Raw genomic sequence first — 18,570 nt, 5'->3', positions numbered from 1 at the left:
AGAGCAGAGACTGGGTGAAGACTGGGTCATACACAGGGGATACAAGCACGGTACCAGGGCTGAGACAGAGCAGAGACTATGTGCAGGATGGGTCATACACAGGGGATACAAGCACGGTACCAGGGCAGAGATACAGTAGAGAGTAGGTGCAGACTGGGTCATACCCAGGAGATACAAGCATGGTACCAGGGCTGAGATTGAGCAGAGACTGGGTGCAGCCCGGGTCATACACAGGAGATACAAGCATGGTACCAGGGCTGAGACAGAGCAGAGACTGGGTGCAGACTGGGTCATACACAGGGGATACAAGCGCGGTACCAGGGCTGAGACAGAGCAGAGACTGGGTGCAGACTGGGTCATACACAGGGGATACAAGCGCGGTACCAGGGCTGAGACAGAGCAGAGACTATGTGCAGACTGGGTCATACATAGGAGATACAAGCACGGTGCCAGGGCTGAGACAGAGCAGAGACTGGGTGAAGACTGGGTCATACACAGGGGATACAAGCACGGTACCAGGGCTGAGACAGAGCAGAGACTAGGTGCAGACTGGGTCATACATAGGAGATACAAGCACGGTACCAGGGCTGAGACAGAGCAGAGACTGGGTGCAGACTGGGTCATACACAGGGGATACAAGCGCGGTACCAGGGCTGAGACAGAGCAGAGACTGGGTGCAGACTGGGTCATACATAGGAGATACAAGCACGGTACCAGGGCTGAGATAGAGCAGAGACTATGTGCAGACTGGGTCATACATAGGAGATACAAGCACGGTACCAGGGCTGAGACAGAGCAGAGACTGGGTGCAGACTGGGTCATACACAGGGGATACAAGCGCGGTACCAGGGCTGAGACAGAGCAGAGACTGGGTGAAGACTGGGTCATACACAGGAGATACAAGCGCAGGACCAGGGCTGAGACAGAGCAGAGAGTAGGTGCAGGCTGGGTCATACACAGGGGATACAAGCGCGGTACCAGGGCTGAGACAGAGCAGAGACTAGGTGCAGACTGGGTCATACATAGGAGAAACAAGCACGGTGCCAGGGCTGAGACAGAGCAGAGACTGGGTGAAGACTGGGTCATACACAGGGGATACAAGCGCGGTACCAGGGCTGAGACAGAGCCGAGACTGGGTGCAGACTGGGTCATACACAGGGGATACAAGCGCAGGACCAGGGCTGAGACAGAGCAGAGAGTAGGTGCAGACTGGGTCATACACTGGAGATACAAGCACGGTACCAGGGCTGAGACAGAGCAGAGACCAGGTGCAGGCTGGGTCATACACTGGAGGTCAAGGCAATAAACCAAGGAAGGGAAGGGAGGGAACAGAATCAGAACACAAGTTGGACCATACACAGGAGATGACAAATGTGGAACCAAGGATTTCATGGGCCAAGATTCAGAAACTAACTGGATTTATAAAACACCCGTCCTACCTGGTTGGAACACCCTATTACTGCAAGAGAACCAGTTGACTTGGCCAATGAGATTGTGGGGGAAAAAGCTTTAAAAAGTTCTCCTGTAGCAGCTGATAGGACGAGGCAACAATATTATTACCCCCTGCCCCTGGCTGGACTAATTCCCTAACGATAGGTTTTCTTGGTGTTCAGTCAGTCAAGGAAGAACTTTGCCTCCATAAATGCTAATTGCACTAATTGCACTAATTGCTGGTGGTTGCAGTGAGTTTTTCCAAGGCTGTTCTGGGGTATAATTGCTCTAGTCTGCCACTGTAGTAAGGTGTATCACCCCCTTACTGCCCTACCCACCATCACATCTGCCCGAAGTGCCCCCTCCACGGCTTTTTTGATATCTCTGCTTCTCCAGCTATAAATCAGTGGATTAACCAAAGGAGTGACTACAGTGTATAACAGAGAGAGGATTTTGTTCATGTTCAGGGATTGGTTTCTGGGGGGAAACACATAAATAGCGAGAGCCCCATAAAACATGGAGACCACGGCCAAGTGGGAGCTGCAGGTGGAGAAGGCTTTTTGCCTCCCGGTATGGGACACTATCTTTAGGATTGCATGGGCAATACACATATATGATACAGAGATGAGTATAAAGGGGCAAATAATTACAAGGACAGACTGTAAGATTATATCTATTTGTACTACTGAAGTGTCTGAGCAGGAAAGTTCTAGAAGAGGAAAGAAATCACAGAAGAAATGATTAATGGTATTTTGGTCACAGAACTGTAGTCTGTCAATCATATTTGCAGTATTGATTGTGGCAGTAAGGCCTAGTAGCCATGGTACAAGGATACATCTAACATAGACTTTTTGGTTCATTATAGAAGTGTATCTCAGGGGGATGCAGATGGCCACGTATCTGTCATAGGCCATTACTGCTAGGAGCAAACACTCAAAGGCTTCTGTGCAAACAAAAAAATAAAATTGTATCCTGCAAACCACAAGGGACACTGTGGCTCCATTATTTATCACTGTTTGTAGTAAAGTGGGTGCAGTAACTGAGGCCTCCAGTAGGTCAGACAGAGCCAACTGCTGGAGAAAGAAGTACATGGGGGAGTGGAGGTTCCGGCTGAAGGCCACCAACACTATGATGAGGACGTTCTCCCAAACTGTCAGAATATAAATCAGAAGGAACAGAGAGAACAGGGGAACCTTGAAGTTGTGGAGATTCTGAAATCCCAAGAGGACAATCTCACTGACCCACGTCTGGTTCTTCTCATTCATTGTTTGGGGGAAAAGAACTACAATGTATTTACTCAATTGACAAGTTTTTCCATTTTAATCACTTCCAACCGCAGCTTCAGTCAAGGAGCAGAATCTTGGTATTACTGGGAAGTCAGACATCACTGGTACTAATGGACTTGGCCTTCACCCCTTTTCCATTGTTATCATTCAGGGGTTCGATCAACTGGTGTAGAAGGAGGAACATTTATTTCATGAAGCTTAAGGTATGGTTTGTTTTGTTAAACATTCCCTGTGTGCTTTCTCCAATACAATCTGAGGAAACATTTTCAGGCGGCAGATTGAGGATGTCTATGGACCTCTTAAAAGATGTTGAATGCAGTTTGGACCCTCTTAAATACCCTCTAAGGGCAAATTTATTGAAATGTAGACGAGAGCTCACTGTAGCCTGACAGAATTCCACTTTGCCAGATTGTTTATCTTTAATAAGGTTCCTCTAGGTGTCCATGCCCTTATTTGTTTGTTTTTTGGTTCTACTGGGAATGTTACGTGCAGTATATGGGAGGAGGGCCTGACCAGGCCATGTTACCTACAGTATATTAGTAGATTGGACATAGTTTAATATTCAGAGTTCAGTCTATCCCAGTGTATCCAGTGTTGCCCCAGAATTGGACTTATCTTTTCATGGCGACTGGTACCAAGTTAACAAGTCAGCCAAGAAACCAAAGATTGTTTCCGAATCCCAAAGGCTTGCCCAAAATGGTCTACCTGGTCCCAATGAACCATCTGGATCATGGGGTTCTACATGGCTACACCTAAGCACACATTTAAGGGCTACTGGTTTTCTTTTTCATTATCTGTTTGGAAGTTTCCTTATATCGGGTTATATTGCAATTGGTAATGGAAACCCCTACAGTAACTATTTGGTAGAATGGGGGAGCTCCACACAAATTTAATTAGCCTCATTGGCTGATCTGGTGGCCAACTATTGTCCTCTCTTTATCATTCTGCCTGGGGTTTCCCTGCCTGACAATCACATGCACCCCAAAAAACCCTTAATGCTTAAACATTCTTAGGTTCTGGGGTTCCCCGCCCCTCTATATATGAAGGGGCATGTTCTATTGGTTCCCAATACACAGGTATTTACCCAGTTATAACTTACCCCTCTCTCCCTAGGGTATTTATTTATATAGCACCACTAATGTGAGCAAGGTATAAACACAAGCTGGGGTACAGTTAGAGCAAGATAAATTAAACAGTATAAATAAATACATCTATAACTGTTTAAGTTGGGATAAGGTCTCTGCCCCAAAGAGCTTACACTCAGGGAGTGGCATTCTAGTATCTAGTGGCTTGGACAACAAGTAACTGATTTTGGTAAATGTGCTTTGCTACATATATAAACATTATATGTTATTGGACTAAATGAACCCATCAACGCTGATGTGCAACAAAGGCTAAAGAACCCCTTTAAAAACATAAATACCCACAAATAACATTAAAAAAACCCAGGAGTTCTGAAAATGTTTTGTAAAGATCTTCCATTTCAAGATTCGGGGGGCAGATACAGATATAAGAATGACCTACCGAGCCAAGGCAGGTCCAATGGCGCCAACACGTTGCCGAGGTTCTAGATTCATTTGTTAAAGGTTTTGTTCTGTTGGAAGATTAGGGCGTCCCATTGACCCCACTACTGGCACATCCAGCAGGAAGGGGAACATTTCATATATGGAATTTAATTGTGAAAAAACTCACCTCACGTTACTTTAATCATCAGGCCCTAAGGTAGGTGCCCCAACATGGCCGCCCCCCATTATCCTACTCAGGAACTGATTCTGGCTTTGGTTCTCTTATTTAATTCTTATTCTCTTATTTAACACAAACTGTACCCTCTCTTGGCCTTAGCTATCTCAGTTCAATAAGACATCATTCTGGTTTCCATCCTGAAGCTCACGAAGCCCATATCACAACTATCTACCCTCAGTTATGTGCTACACTATAGGGCAAAATCCTTAGTCAATGTCAAATTACAAGTGACGTTAATAACCCACAGAACAATTTATTTTACCTTATTTGATACATACAGGCCAAGCTGGTTTTGCATCTAGATAAGAAGGAAAGAAACATAGTTACCTAGTTACATAGTTACATAGTTACATAGGGTTGAAAAAAGACCAGAGTCCATCAAGTTCAACCCTTCCAAGTAATCCCAGTGCCCACAACCAATATTAACCTATCTATCCACTCACATACATAAACTATATATATACACCCACTAGTACTAACTGTAGGTATTAGTATCACAATAGCTTAGGAAACACAAATCATTTAAGTGATCTCATTAATGCATTATACTAAATGCAGGCACATTCCCCCAATTATACTTGGAAAATATTAGAATATTTGCCCCTACCAGAACTGCCCCAGATACTGTGGAACCATAGGAAGATGCCCCCATGAGCTTCTCCCAATGTGTAACCTGCTCTGCATTTCTCCTGCCATTTTGCTAACACAATCCCAACCATTTCTTTCCAATCAAATCACTTTACAGGAAAGATGTTCTTGGGGGAATATTCTACTGATTTGCCCCTACCAGAACCGCCCCAGATACTGTGGAACCATAGGAAGATGCCCCCATGAGCTTCTCCCAATGTGTAACCTGCTCTGCATTTCTCCTGCCATTTTGCTAACACAATCCCAACCATTTCTTTCCAATCAAATCACTTTACAGGAAAGATGTTCTTGGGGGAATATTCTACTGATTTGCCCCTACCAGAACCGCCCCAGATACTGTGGAACCATAGGAAGATGCCCCCATGAGCTTCTCCCAATGTGTAACCTGCTCTGCATTTCTCCTGCCATTTTGCTAACACAATCCCAACCATTTCTTTCCAATCAAATCACTTTACAGGAAAGATGTTCTTGGGGGGAATATTCTACTGATTTGCCCCTACCAGAACCGCCCCAGATACTGTGGAACCATAGGAAGATGCCCCCATGAGCTTCTCCCAATGTGTAACCTGCTCTGCATTTCTCCTGCCATTTTGCTAACACAATCCCAACCATTTCTTTCCAATCAAATCACTTTACAGGAAAGATGTTCTTGGGGGAATATTCTACTGATTTGCCCCTACCAGAACCGCCCCAGATACTGTGGAACCATAGGAAGATGCCCCCATGAGCTTCTCCCAATGTGTAACCTGCTCTGCATTTCTCCTGCCATTTTGCTAACACAATCCCAACCATTTCTTTCCAATCAAATCACTTTACAGGAAAGATGTTCTTGGGGGAATATTCTACTGATTTGCCCCTACCAGAACCGCCCCAGATACTGTGGAACCATAGGAAGATGCCCCCATGAGCTTCTCCCAATGTGTAACCTGCTCTGCATTTCTCCTGCCATTTTGCTAACACAATCCCAACCATTTCTTTCCAATCAAATCACTTTACAGGAAAGATGTTCTTGGGGAATATTCTACTGATTTGCCCTACCAGAACCGCCCCAGATACTGTGGAACCATAGGAAGATGCCCCCATGAGCTTCTCCCAATGTGTAACCTGCTCTGCATTTCTCCTGCCATTTTGCTAACACAATCCCAACCATTTCTTTCCAATCAAATCACTTTACAGGAAAGATGTTCTTGGGGGAATATTCTACTGATTTGCCCCTACCAGAACCGCCCCAGATACTGTGGAACCATAGGAAGATGCCCCCATGAGCTTCTCCCAATGTGTAACCTGCTCTGCATTTCTCCTGCCATTTTGCTAACACAATCCCAACCATTTCTTTCCAATCAAATCACTTTACAGGAAAGATGTTCTTGGGGGAATATTCTACTGATTTGCCCCTACCAGAACCGCCCCAGATACTGTGGAACCATAGGAAGATGCCCCCATGAGCTTCTCCCAATGTGTAACCTGCTCTGCATTTCTCCTGCCATTTTGCTAACACAATCCCAACCATTTCTTTCCAATCAAATCACTTTACAGGAAAGATGTTCTTGGGGGAATATTCTACTGATTTGCCCCTACCAGAACCGCCCCAGATACTGTGGAACCATAGGAAGATGCCCCCATGAGCTTCTCCCAATGTGTAACCTGCTCTGCATTTCTCCTGCCATTTTGCTAACACAATCCCAACCATTTCTTTCCAATCAAATCACTTTACAGGAAAGATGTTCTTGGGGGAATATTCTACTGATTTGCACCTACCAGAACCGCCCCAGATACTGACTGGGCAGGGAAGAACAGATCTCCTTTTATTACCCGGTGCCAGTAACCCCCACAGCTGGGAAACCTACTGGGAAATCTCCGGGAGACTCGGGGTTTGGGGTAATTACCAGCCCTTGGGGGAACCTGATAATGAGTTGTATAGTTGGTAACATTTAATTACATAGGACTAAAAAACACATTAACAGCACAATACAACTAAACTATACACTGGGACCAATGCATTTGTAAATACTGTATTTGATTGTGATTTTTGCTACAATTTTTTTTGAAATCACATGAAAAGCTATGAACTCAAATTGTAATGAATGGGCTTCTAATCCTGAGAATGAATGAAAACGTTGGTATTTAGAGAAGGGGAGTGAATTCACTGGTTGATCTGGTTTATTGTCTGCGCTGCAGGAGATTATTTACCCCGGGGAGCAGGGGGTTATGGGTCAGTGAGGTGATTCCTTGATAAGAGCTAAAGTTTCCCCAGCATTTTGCTGAGAGAAGTTATTGGGCACAAATACATTTTTCTCACGTCTTTGAAATGGGTTAAAATTGTAACCGTTATGCCCGTAATTAGTTATGATTAGTCATTTAGGGCGGTTAGAATTAGTGATGAGCGAATTTGTCCCATTTTGCCCTAACAAAACATTTGTGAAATGGGCAAACCCGCAACTTTTTTTTTTACTGCCATTTTTTTTTTTGCGGTCATTGGAGGGCGTGGGCGTTTTTTCACTCATCGCTAGTTATAATGGTTTCTTATAAAGAGGTTCAAAAACAAATTTGGTGCAAAAATGAGGCAATCTAAATGAAATGCTTTAATTGGGTGAAAGTCGCTCATTTTGATGAATCAAACCCAATTCCGTGACAATGTTTTTACCGCTTCTTTGCGGCATCAAAGTGATGTCTGTGCCTGATTGGTGCAAGTCTGAGGCGTCTATTGCGCCTGCAACCCTGGGAACCCTGGGGCAATTGTCACCTTCTATGTAGCTCCAGGGTTTCCCCTACAGCAATAGACACTTGCGCACAATTGGGAAGAGCATTGACTTTAGATGCAACAACTGCGTCCCTTTCAGAATGACTGCAACTGCAGCAAACGGCTCCTTTATCGTTTACCTACAGTTACTAAAACTCATTCAGATTCAATTAAATGAGAAAAACTCATTGCTCTGTTTATCCCAGGAAAACTCTGGAACTAAATTAGGAGAAAAGGTTTTTTGCGATATCCTCTGTCATAGAGTACTGGTGCCCATAGGTGCCACAAGGTTGATGAGTTTGTGTATGGAACCGACCAAGAAAAAGCTAAATCACTGGTGTTGTTTTTCCACTCCTGCACCCAATCATAGAAGTTGGATTCCAAGGAAACTGCTACAGAAAGTCCCTTATTTCTAGATACACATAGATCATATAAATGTATGGAGGGAAGGAGCTAGAGGAGGGGCAACGGCAGAGAGTGGGCGCTGTGTGAGTTGCCTTTTTGTTGCCAAGTTCTAATGTCCATCAATGCTGATAAGGGGCTGTAGATTCCTTCCTTCCCCCAAGGAGAACAGGAGCCCAGCAATAGGTACACTAAGTACTAATATGCCCAGTTAGTTAATAGTTCCCAGAGTCAGAAACCATGTAATCGGTTCCTATATAAGTAAATATAATAGGGAATTCTGAAGGGAAGGCAGAGTAGGCTGGGAACAGGCAACAAACTGTAGGGGTAGGCAACACAAACAAGACTATCCAAGTTGGTATGGGAGGAACAGGATAAGGGTGGCCACTCCCACCAGGCCCTGAGATTTGGGGAGCTCATGGGATGGAAGGAGGAACCGGATGAGGGTGGCCACTCCCACCAGGCCCTGAGATTTGGGGAGCTCATGGGATGGAAGGAGGAACCGGATGAGGGTGGCCACTCCCACCAGGCCCTGAGATTTGGGGAGCTCATGGGATGCAAGGAGCAACTGGATGAATGTGGTCACTCCCACTAGGCCCTGAGATTTGGGGAGCTCATGGGATGGGAGGAGGAACTGGATGAGGGTGGCCACTCCCACCAGGCCCTGAGATTTGGGGAGCTCATGGGATGGAAGGAGGAACCGGATGAGGGTGGCCACTCCCACCAGGCCCTGAGATTTGGGGAGCTCATGGGATGCAAGGAGGAACTGGATGAATGTGGTCACTCCCACTAGGCCCTAAGATTTGGGGAGCTCATGGGATGGGAGGAGGAACTGGATGAGGGTGGCCACTCCCACCAGGCCCTGAGATTTGGGGAGCTCATGGGATGCAAGGAGGAACCGGATGAATGTGGTCACTCCCACCAGGCCCTGAGATTTGGGGAGCTCATGGGATGGAAGGAGGAACCGGATGAGGGTGGTCACTCCCACCAGGCCCTGAGATTTGGGGAGCTCATGGGATAGAAGGAGGAACCAGATGAGGTTGATGAGGGTGGCCACTCCCACCAGGTCCTGAGATTTTAGAAGCTCATGGGATGGAAGGCAGATATTCAGGAATGATAAGGAGAGAGGCTTCAGATGGGGTTTTTTGCCTTCCTCTGGATCAACTAGTAGTTAGGCAGGTTATATATAGGCATTATGGTTGAACTTGATGGACGTATGTCTTTTTTCAACCCAACTTACTATGTAACTATGTAACTACTGCCTAAATAAAATAACTTTTATCAGACATTGTAACTACCACTCCCAAAGCATAAAATCTGTAAAAAGCAAAAAATAATCCCCAGAATTATAAAGTATTAGAACAACAAATTGATAGGTAAAAATAACAAACAGGGGGTGGATGGGAACATGGAGGATATAGAGAATAGAGCAACAACAAAAAAGCAAATGGCACTCAGGGCTTCAAACAAGGGAAAAAACCCTTAAAGTATTTTTATTGCGGAGGATATAGAGAATAGACACATAGGGGGCAACCTAACGGTACAGGGGTGACTGAAAGCGATTAGTGGGAGTGAAATTTAAAAAAAAAAAAAAAAGATAATTTCACATTTCATTTGCCCTTAGTGCTAGACTTTTGTATATTTAGATTTTTTCATTTTACAGAATGTAGAAAATAGTAGTTAACAGATTCAGTATAAACCATTACATGGGGCAGGATTACATGAGAGTTTAGGGTAAAATACAATCATCTCACTGATATAATTAGTTGAGGCCAGTTGATATGACACTTATACAAGTTACAGTTCAGTTGTATTCACCCAATACCCCTTTATTGAGGAATCTTTTCCCTGCGGTGAGCCGGAGTATTGATCAGGTACCCGAGTAAGAAGAAAGGATATAGCAATAGCAGAGAAAAGGTAGAAAAAGGCAGGAAATAAAGAAGAGAAATAAGTCGCCCATCTCACTCTACTGATTTGGAAAGCCCCATTTCTCTTGAATGTGTCAATTCCAGTAATGAACAGATTTATGAAGAGTTCTGACTTCCATGGGTCAAAAACTCCCATCAGTAAATCACAGAAATGATCAAAAGCTACAGCGGAATCAGAAATGCTTTAGATTGCAAAGGGAAATATCCTGTAACAGTAGGTTTAGCCCAGGAAGCCACGTATTCTTGGAGACATACACATTCTGCAGAATCCAAAATGGATAAATAAGTCTTCTCTTCATTACCAAAAGCTTTTCTGAACGGTTTTTATAAAAATTCTGGAAAATCACTTTCAATTTGGAACTGGAACTGTTCCACAGGTGATTAGGTACCAACAAAAACTATCCAAAATATAAAGGGTTCGATAAAAAGTGCATTGCCCATTGTGCTTAGGGTCCCCAAAGTATCTGGCATGTAGAGACCCCACAATCAAAAATGAGTGCATACAAACTTACGCTACTGATAAATCGACATATTTACTGCATTTTCTGTGGGGTAAATCCACAAAAAAATATGTTTACCCTTGTTTAACCATATTTTTGGAAAGTGTTTGGGTAAATCCAGTATCACAAAGCTTTTTTAAAATGAGCAGTTTTGATGAAATATCTGAAAATCCCCTCCAAGCTTGCACTTTGCAGCACTTTATCTCCCTCATATGATTAAGTTCTAAGATAAAATGCCCTAAATGAGAATCCAAAAAGTTTAATGGCCATTGTGCATAGAATCACCTGAGAGCTTGCATTTTCCCTCACTGTATGCCCCACATTGCCTATTTATGAACCCCAGGGGCCTGCTGAACAGCGCCATGCCCAATATGGATACATTTACCCAATAACGTGGCGCCGAGAGGCACCCAAATGATAATACAGCACACACAATGTTCATGGGCAGTGTAATGAAGAACAATGCAAAATTCAATCACTATGGGGGTCGTTTACTAACCATTGGATTTTTGTTTTTCTCGAATAGGATTTTTACCTCTAAAATTTGCAGAAAAAAAGTCACAATTTTTTGGCGATTTACTGTGTCAAAGTGGTTAACAATCTGAATTGGACTATTCACCATCTAAACCTTGCCGAGATAATGTAGGAGTCAATGGCAGATGTCCCATCACTGGAAGATCCTTCCATTCCCTCAAAACATTAGAGGTTTTTCGATTTTTGTCGCTGCTTTTTTGCGACAATTTGAAAAAGTCAAGTTTTAAGGGTGACAGTTAGTGATGAGCGAATTGTTTCGCCAGGCATGGATTTGCAGCGAATTTCCACATTTTGCCATTGGCGAATTGTTTTACAAAACTTCCGGAAAAATTTGCAGCAGAAAAATTCGGCACGTCAATTTTTTTTTGTCACGCATCAAATTGGACGCAGTCGCGTCAAAAAAGGGCGCAGTTACATCAAACAAAAAATAGCCGTGGGCGACAAAAAAGATGCGGGTGACAAAAAAATTGCACAACAAATGCATTTTGTGAATTTTTCGCCGCTTCTCAAATTTTCTTGCTGTTTCGAAAATTTTATGGCGAAGTGAAATGGGACAGATTCGCTCATCACTAGCGACAATTAGAAAAGGTTGCAGTTTCTGCACACAGACTTTTTCAGAAATGTAGTGATGAGCACATTTTTTTGCCAGATAGAGATTCGCTGTGAAATTTCCCATTTCACCATTGATGATTTTTTAATTTTTTAGTGGAACTGCAGATTTTTCAAATTTGCCCAATGAGAAAATTAAAAAAAAAAAGGCGTAAAAAAAAAAAAGTCATGGTCACATCAAAAAAAAGTTGCGGTAACCACATTTCTACAACAACTGCAATAAAATGGCTAAAAAAGCAACACAATCACCAAAAAATGGAGTCTGGGTATGTTTGTGTGTACAAACTGTGTGTATGTGTGCTTTGTTTGTGCGCCCCCCCCCACAAAAATAAATATATATGTGTGTGTAAATGGAAGTGTGTATTAGGGTAGAAAGCTTGTATTTGTGGAGGCAGGAAGGGGAGGAAGGCCACCATCTTCTTCCTGAGGCAGGTGGGTGGCACAGGGGGGGCAGGGAGAGGATAATGGAACACTCGTGGTTTACAAATGTTATTGTCCGGGGCAATTGCACACCAAGTACCACTTGGTCCCCACCCCCTGCTGGTTGTCGAGGCCATATGCCATTTTGTCCTGGGTTAAAATGCTGCCCCCCCAAGACTGCAACGCTTCCTCCATTTCACCTACTGTCCCTTAACTGATGCTGAGGTCTGCCCCTTGGTGCCCCTTGGTGCCCCTACACTTCTGTGTAAATGACCTCTTTAGATAAAAAAAAAAAAAAAACAGATTTTCTGTTGCAAAAATTTTGAATTCAAATTCACAACTGGTGAGTCTTTTTTACTTTTTCAATATCGGGGAAAAAAATCAAACATTGCAAATAAATCTGTCCCCCCAACTTATATCATAGTATCCCACCCCCCAAAACCCCCTCTTCCTTACTCCTTTCCCTCATCACCAAAATCCTCTCATCTTAACCCCCAACATAATCCCATATAAGAAGCACAAGCTGTAAATGGACATTTCTGCTTCGGTTCTGCCATTCGTACTTTCTGGAATTCATCAATAATTTCACATCCCATATCTATGTATACAAAATGGGTGTCTTGGTATGTGAGTCATTTAGACTTGACCCTAACAAAGGTGGGGGGTAGTAGTATGGTTCAAACCTCAACTGTTTAATTAGTCCTTCAGCCCCCGACTCACTGGGCTACGAGACCTTCCTCCCCTCGAGGACAAGCTGAGTTGGAGTTGCCCACAGCCCAGCAATGAGGAAAGGGTCCATAGGCCAATTATTCCCAGCATTCTTGTAGTATGAATAAGGGGCAATAAAGTATATTATGTCCCTACATTTTCTGCTCAGTGTGAAACTGGTCACTTACAACTTTGTCATTGGGCCAAAAAGACTAAAAACCTGTTAAATAAAATGTTAAAAGATCTCAGTTTACTTTATTCATTATCAGATTCCCCCAAGGGTTGGTAATTATCCTAAATCCCAGAGTCTCCCGGAGATTTCCCAGTAGGTTTCCCAGCTGTGGGTGTTACTGGCACCGGGTAATAAAAGGAGATCTGTTCTTCCCTGCCCAGTCAGTATCTGGGGCGGTTCTGGTAGGTGCAAATCAGGTGAGTAGAATATTCCCCCAAGAACAAGTGATTTGATTGGAAAGAAATGGTTGGGATTGTGTTAGCAAAATGGCAGGAGAAATGCAGAGCAGGTTACACATTGGGAGAAGCTTATGGGGGCATCTTCCTATGGTTCCACAGTATCTGGGGCGGTTCTAGTAGGGGCAAATCAGTAGAATATTCCCCCAAGAACATCTTTCCTGTAAAGTGATTTGATTGGAAAGAAATGGTTGGGATTGTGTTAGCAAAATGGCAGGACAAATGCAGAGCAGGTTACACATTGGGAGAAGCTCATGGGGGCATCTTCCTATGGTTCCACAGTATCTGGGGCGGTTCTGGTAGGGGCAAATCAGTAGAATATTCCCCCAAGAACATCTTTCCTGTAAAGTGATTTGATTGGAAAGAAATGGTTGGGATTGTGTTAGCAAAATGGCAGGAGAAATGCAGAGCAGGTTACACATTGGGAGAAGCTTATGGGGGCATCTTCCTATGGTTCCACAGTATCTGGGGCGGTTCTAGTAGGGGCAAATCAGTAGAATATTCCCCCAAGAACATCTTTCCTGTAAAGTGATTTGATTGGAAAGAAATGGTTGGGATTGTGTTAGCAAAATGGCAGGAGAAATGCAGAGCAGGTTACACATTGGGAGAAGCTCATGGAGGCATCTTCCTATGGTTCCACAGTATCTGGGGCGGTTCTGGTAGGGGCAAATCAGTAGAATATTCCCCCAAGAACATCTTTCCTGTAAAGTGATTTGATTGGAAAGAAATGGTTGGGATTGTGTTAGCAAAATGGCAGGAGAAATGCAGAGCAGGTTACACATTGGGAGAAGCTCATGGGGGCATATTCCTATGGTTCCACAGTATCTGGGGCGGTTCTAGTAGATGCAAATATTACTCACTTACTCAGGTAGGATTGTATTTTTCCTACAGAAATGGATTCACTAATTCCTGAAGAAATGCAGATAAACCTAAACAAAGTGTACAAATAAAGTGGAATAACCCCAAGGGGAGGCAGATCGGCTCTTCTGCTCGGAGCTTATGTTCCCCTTTTGGGAGGCAGAACCTTGATATAAATAGGAATAAGCTGCGTAGGAACCTCGGCTGCTTCCCTTTGACCTTACTGGGTTTGCTTTTGATTTGAAGGGATGAAGTATGGAAATTTGTTTCCCTGCCAATCAGTCATATCTCGGAAGTAATTTCACCAAGGCTATGGGTGAGCAGAACCAGACGTGGGTCAGTGAGATTGTTCTCTTGGGGTTTCAGAATCTCCACAACTTCAAGGTTCCCCTGTTCTCTCTGTTCCTTCTGATTTATATTCTGACAGTTTTGGAGAACGTCCTCATCATAGGGTTGGTGGCCTTCAGCCGGAACCTCCACTCCCCCATGTACTTCTTTCTCCAGCAGCTGGCCCTCACTGATCTACTGGAGGCCACAGATATTGTCCCCACCCTGCTCCAAACTGTAATGCATGATGGAACCACATTGTCCCTTATTGGCTGTATCATGCAGTATTATTTCTTTTCTACTGCAGAAGCCTTTGAGTGTTTGCTCCTAGCAGTAATGGCCTATGACAGATACGTGGCCATCTGCATCCCCCTGAGATACACTTCTATAATGTCCCACAGGGTTTGTACTAAATTAGTTGTCATTCCATGGACTCTTGGCTTTGGCATTTCAGTGATCACAGTGAAACTCATAGGGACCCTACAGTTCTGTGATCAAAATACCATTAATCACTTTTTCTGTGATGTTTTCCCTCTTGTAGAACTTTCCTGCTCAGACACATTCCCACTGCAAATAGAAGCATTCTTTCTATCTGTCCCCATAATTGTTTTCCCAATTGTAGTCATCATTGTATCATATATGTGTATTGCCCATGCAATCCTAAAGATAGTGTCCCATACAGGGAGGCAAAAAGCCTTCTCCACCTGCAGCTCCCACTTGGCCGTGGTCTCCATGTTTTATGGGGCTCTGACTGCTATTTATGAGGTTCCATCACAAAGACAATCACAGACCATAAGTAAAGTTCTCTCTCTGTTGTACACTGTAGTCATCCCATTGGTTAATCCACTGATTTACAGCTTGAGAAATAAAGACCTAAATATTGCCCTCAAAAACCTCAAAGTGAATTGAGTAAATGAAGAAAGGTAGAAATTATTGTCCGCTATCTCCCTTACTATTCAGTCCGGCCATAGACCCTTTACAAAGACTTTTCTTACAGAATTCAGATATCCCAGGTATTCAAATAACTCAGACACAGCTGAAAGTTATAGCTTGTATATTGCTTTTCAGCAGGCTTCCAAATTAACCTCGAAAAACGAGAGACACTTCAGTTTCATAATACTTCATCCCTGGATTGGCCGGCAGATTTTTTAATATTAGGTCAATAATCGATAATATACAACAAGATGCACAACAATGGAGTCACATCAATTTTACCTTCTTAGGAAGGATCCACTTTATCAAAATGGTTTTGTTTCCGAAAATAGTGTATCCTATACAAATGCTTCCCTACCATCTCGAACCAAAGGATATAAAATGTCTAAATATAAGGAGAACGTATTTTGTACATATTTCATACTTTTATTTGGCAGAAAAAAAAGCCCCAGAGTGAGCATGATTAAATAACAACTACACAAAAACTACACAGTCTCTGCACTCTCTGCAGCTCATTAATATCCTTCTTAAGGACTGGAGCCCAAAACTGCACCCCATACTCACTGTTACTGCCCCCCCATACTCACTGTTACTGCCCCCCCATACTCACTGTTACTGCCCCCCCATACTCACTGTTACTGCCCCCCCATACTCACTGTACTGCCCCATACTCACTGTTACTGCCCCCCCATACTCACTGTTACTGCCCCCATACTCACTGTTACTGCCCCCCCATACTCACTGTTACTGCCCCCATACTCACTGTTACTGCCCCCCCATACTCACTGTTACTGCCCCCCCATACTCACTGTTTACTGCCCCCCATACTCACTGTTACTGCCCCCATACTCACTGTTACTGCCCCCCCATACTCATTGTTACTGCCCCCCATACTCACTGTTACTGCCCCCCATACTCACTGTTACTGCCCCCCCATACTCACTGTTACTGCCCCCATACTCACTGTTACTGGCCCCCCCATACTCACTGTACTGCCCCCCATACTCACTGTTACTGCCCCCCATACTCACTGTTACTGCCCCCCATACTCACTGTTACTGCCCCCATACTCACTGTTTACTGCCCCCCCATACTCACTGTTACTGCCCCCCCATACTCACTGTTACTGCCCCCATACTCACTGTTACTGCCCCCCATACTCACTGTACTGCCCCCCCATACTCACTGTTACTGCCCCCCATACTCACTGTTACTGCCCCCCATACTCACTGTTACTGCCTCCCATACTCACTGTTACTGCCCCCCATACTCACTGTCTATGCCCACCTCCAGGTCATTAATAAACAAGTTAAAAAGCAAAGGACCAAGGACTGACCCCTGCGGTACCCACTAACCACACTGGCCCAATTAGAAAATGTTCCATTTCCCCCCACTCTTTGTACTCTATCCTTCAGCCAGTTCTCTATCCAATTACAAATATTATGTTCTAGGCCAATATTCCTTAATTTGATCATTAACCCTCTGTGAGGTACTGTATCAAACGCTTTAGCAAAGTCCCAGTATATGTCCCTTTGCCAATGAAAGTAAATCTGCTGTTCTTGGATGCAGAAGGTTGACAAACCTCTTCAACTAAACGTAGACTTGGGCTTTACTTAGTAATGTAACACCCTATCCCTAATCCAACAAGACAAACAGGGAAGGTTGGAAGCAGCGGCCCAGACACAACATCAATGGCTTTCTGACCACTTATTAAACAGAAACTACATCCCATTTCCCATACGGATTGATTGGAAACCATAACTAACAAAGAAACACCATCTGGACCACATACACCAACACCATCCCACAATCAATGAGATATTATACAGTTCATACTTTACAAAACACAACATGGTACAACATGGACATTTTGAAGGGCAATCGGCTCTTCTTGGGTACAAACTGATCCAAACCATATTCCACGAGGCCCGTAGTGTTGCCAATTCCCCCCCACCCGGGTGTCGCCGATCAGCAGACTTTTGGCTTCTTACTAAACAAACTTTACCCACAAAGCTTTATAAACGATCTCAGGAAATATATACAATGTTAAGCTAAACCTTTATGAATAGTTTGTCTGAAGACACTGGTGTATATATTTGGAAAGATTAAGGAAGACATTATTACAAAACAAACAATAAAATTGTATTTGATAAACAATAGCAGAAAGGGGGTGTATGGGGGGGGAGAATGAAGGTTTGGGCTCCCTGGGATATTTGGGGTAAGGTCTCTCCTGACACTTTGCAGCCATTTTATCAGAACCAAAATGTGACACGATGGGTAAAACAATGGCAGAGATCTTCACAGCCCCCAGCAATGGGGTTTAATGATTTTATTAACCAGTATTCCGCCAAATGTGATTGTAAATCCACACAGAAACAACCCACTGTATGGGGAACCCCACAGAGCTGGTTATTTAAACCAAAACTGGTGTAATGTTCCACACAAAGGGAATAGCAACCGATATCCAGCAATACAGGGGTTACTTTTGCCAAGTAAATCAGGTAATTCAGCATTCCCTCAGTGCCCCAGTAAGAGAGAGCCCTCCCACCATGACTAGAGATGTCCCTCCTGACAGTAAGTGCCCCCTTAAGGGCAGATACCAGTAACAGTTCAGGCTGCATTAGGAGTATCTGAGAGAGAAATGTCTTACCAACCCTAGGGGCCACACAGACGGTCTCCTCCTCCCATTGTGAGTTGTCTGCACCTTCTGTTGTCCCTCGATGTGACCTATCAAACTTCAGCTCAGCCAAGTCATCATCAGGGGTCAAAGTCCAGAGTCTATCACCTCTGTTGTCTAGAGCAGCAGTTCTCAACGTGTGGGTCGGGACCCCTTTGGGAAAAAACATTCAGTATTTCCGACGGCCTTAGGAATAATTTTATGGTTGGGGGTCACCACAACATGAGGAACTGTATTAAAGGGTCGCGGCACTAGGAACGTTGGGAACCACTGCTCTAGAGTTATCTGAACTTGCTTCTTGTGTGGAATCCAGAATGTTCTTTGTGCAGGGAGCTGAGCTAATATTCACTTCTAGTCT

At 44.0% G+C, this 18,570-nt stretch overlaps 2 protein-coding genes across 2 annotated transcripts; one reads left to right on the top strand and one right to left on the bottom strand.

Moving 5' to 3' along the window:
- Window positions 1-1,745: 1,745 nt before the first annotated feature.
- Window positions 1,746-2,717, bottom strand: LOC100494075 (olfactory receptor 11L1-like). The gene has a single exon (XM_002942232.3). The coding sequence runs from the start codon at window positions 2,694-2,696 to the stop codon at window positions 1,746-1,748; it is 951 nt and encodes a 316-aa protein (XP_002942278.2). The 5' UTR covers window positions 2,697-2,717.
- An 11,870-nt stretch (window positions 2,718-14,587) lies between these two features.
- LOC105945571 (olfactory receptor 2A2-like) lies at window positions 14,588-15,511 on the top strand. Its single transcript, XM_012953942.2, has one exon. The coding sequence runs from the start codon at window positions 14,588-14,590 to the stop codon at window positions 15,509-15,511; it is 924 nt and encodes a 307-aa protein (XP_012809396.2).
- Window positions 15,512-18,570: the final 3,059 nt, after the last annotated feature.

This window comes from Xenopus tropicalis, chromosome 3 (assembly GCF_000004195.4).
Source record: "Xenopus tropicalis strain Nigerian chromosome 3, UCB_Xtro_10.0, whole genome shotgun sequence".
In the NCBI taxonomy this organism is placed as follows: Eukaryota; Metazoa; Chordata; class Amphibia; order Anura; family Pipidae; genus Xenopus; species Xenopus tropicalis.
This window is presented reverse-complemented; position numbering and strand designations above follow the sequence as displayed.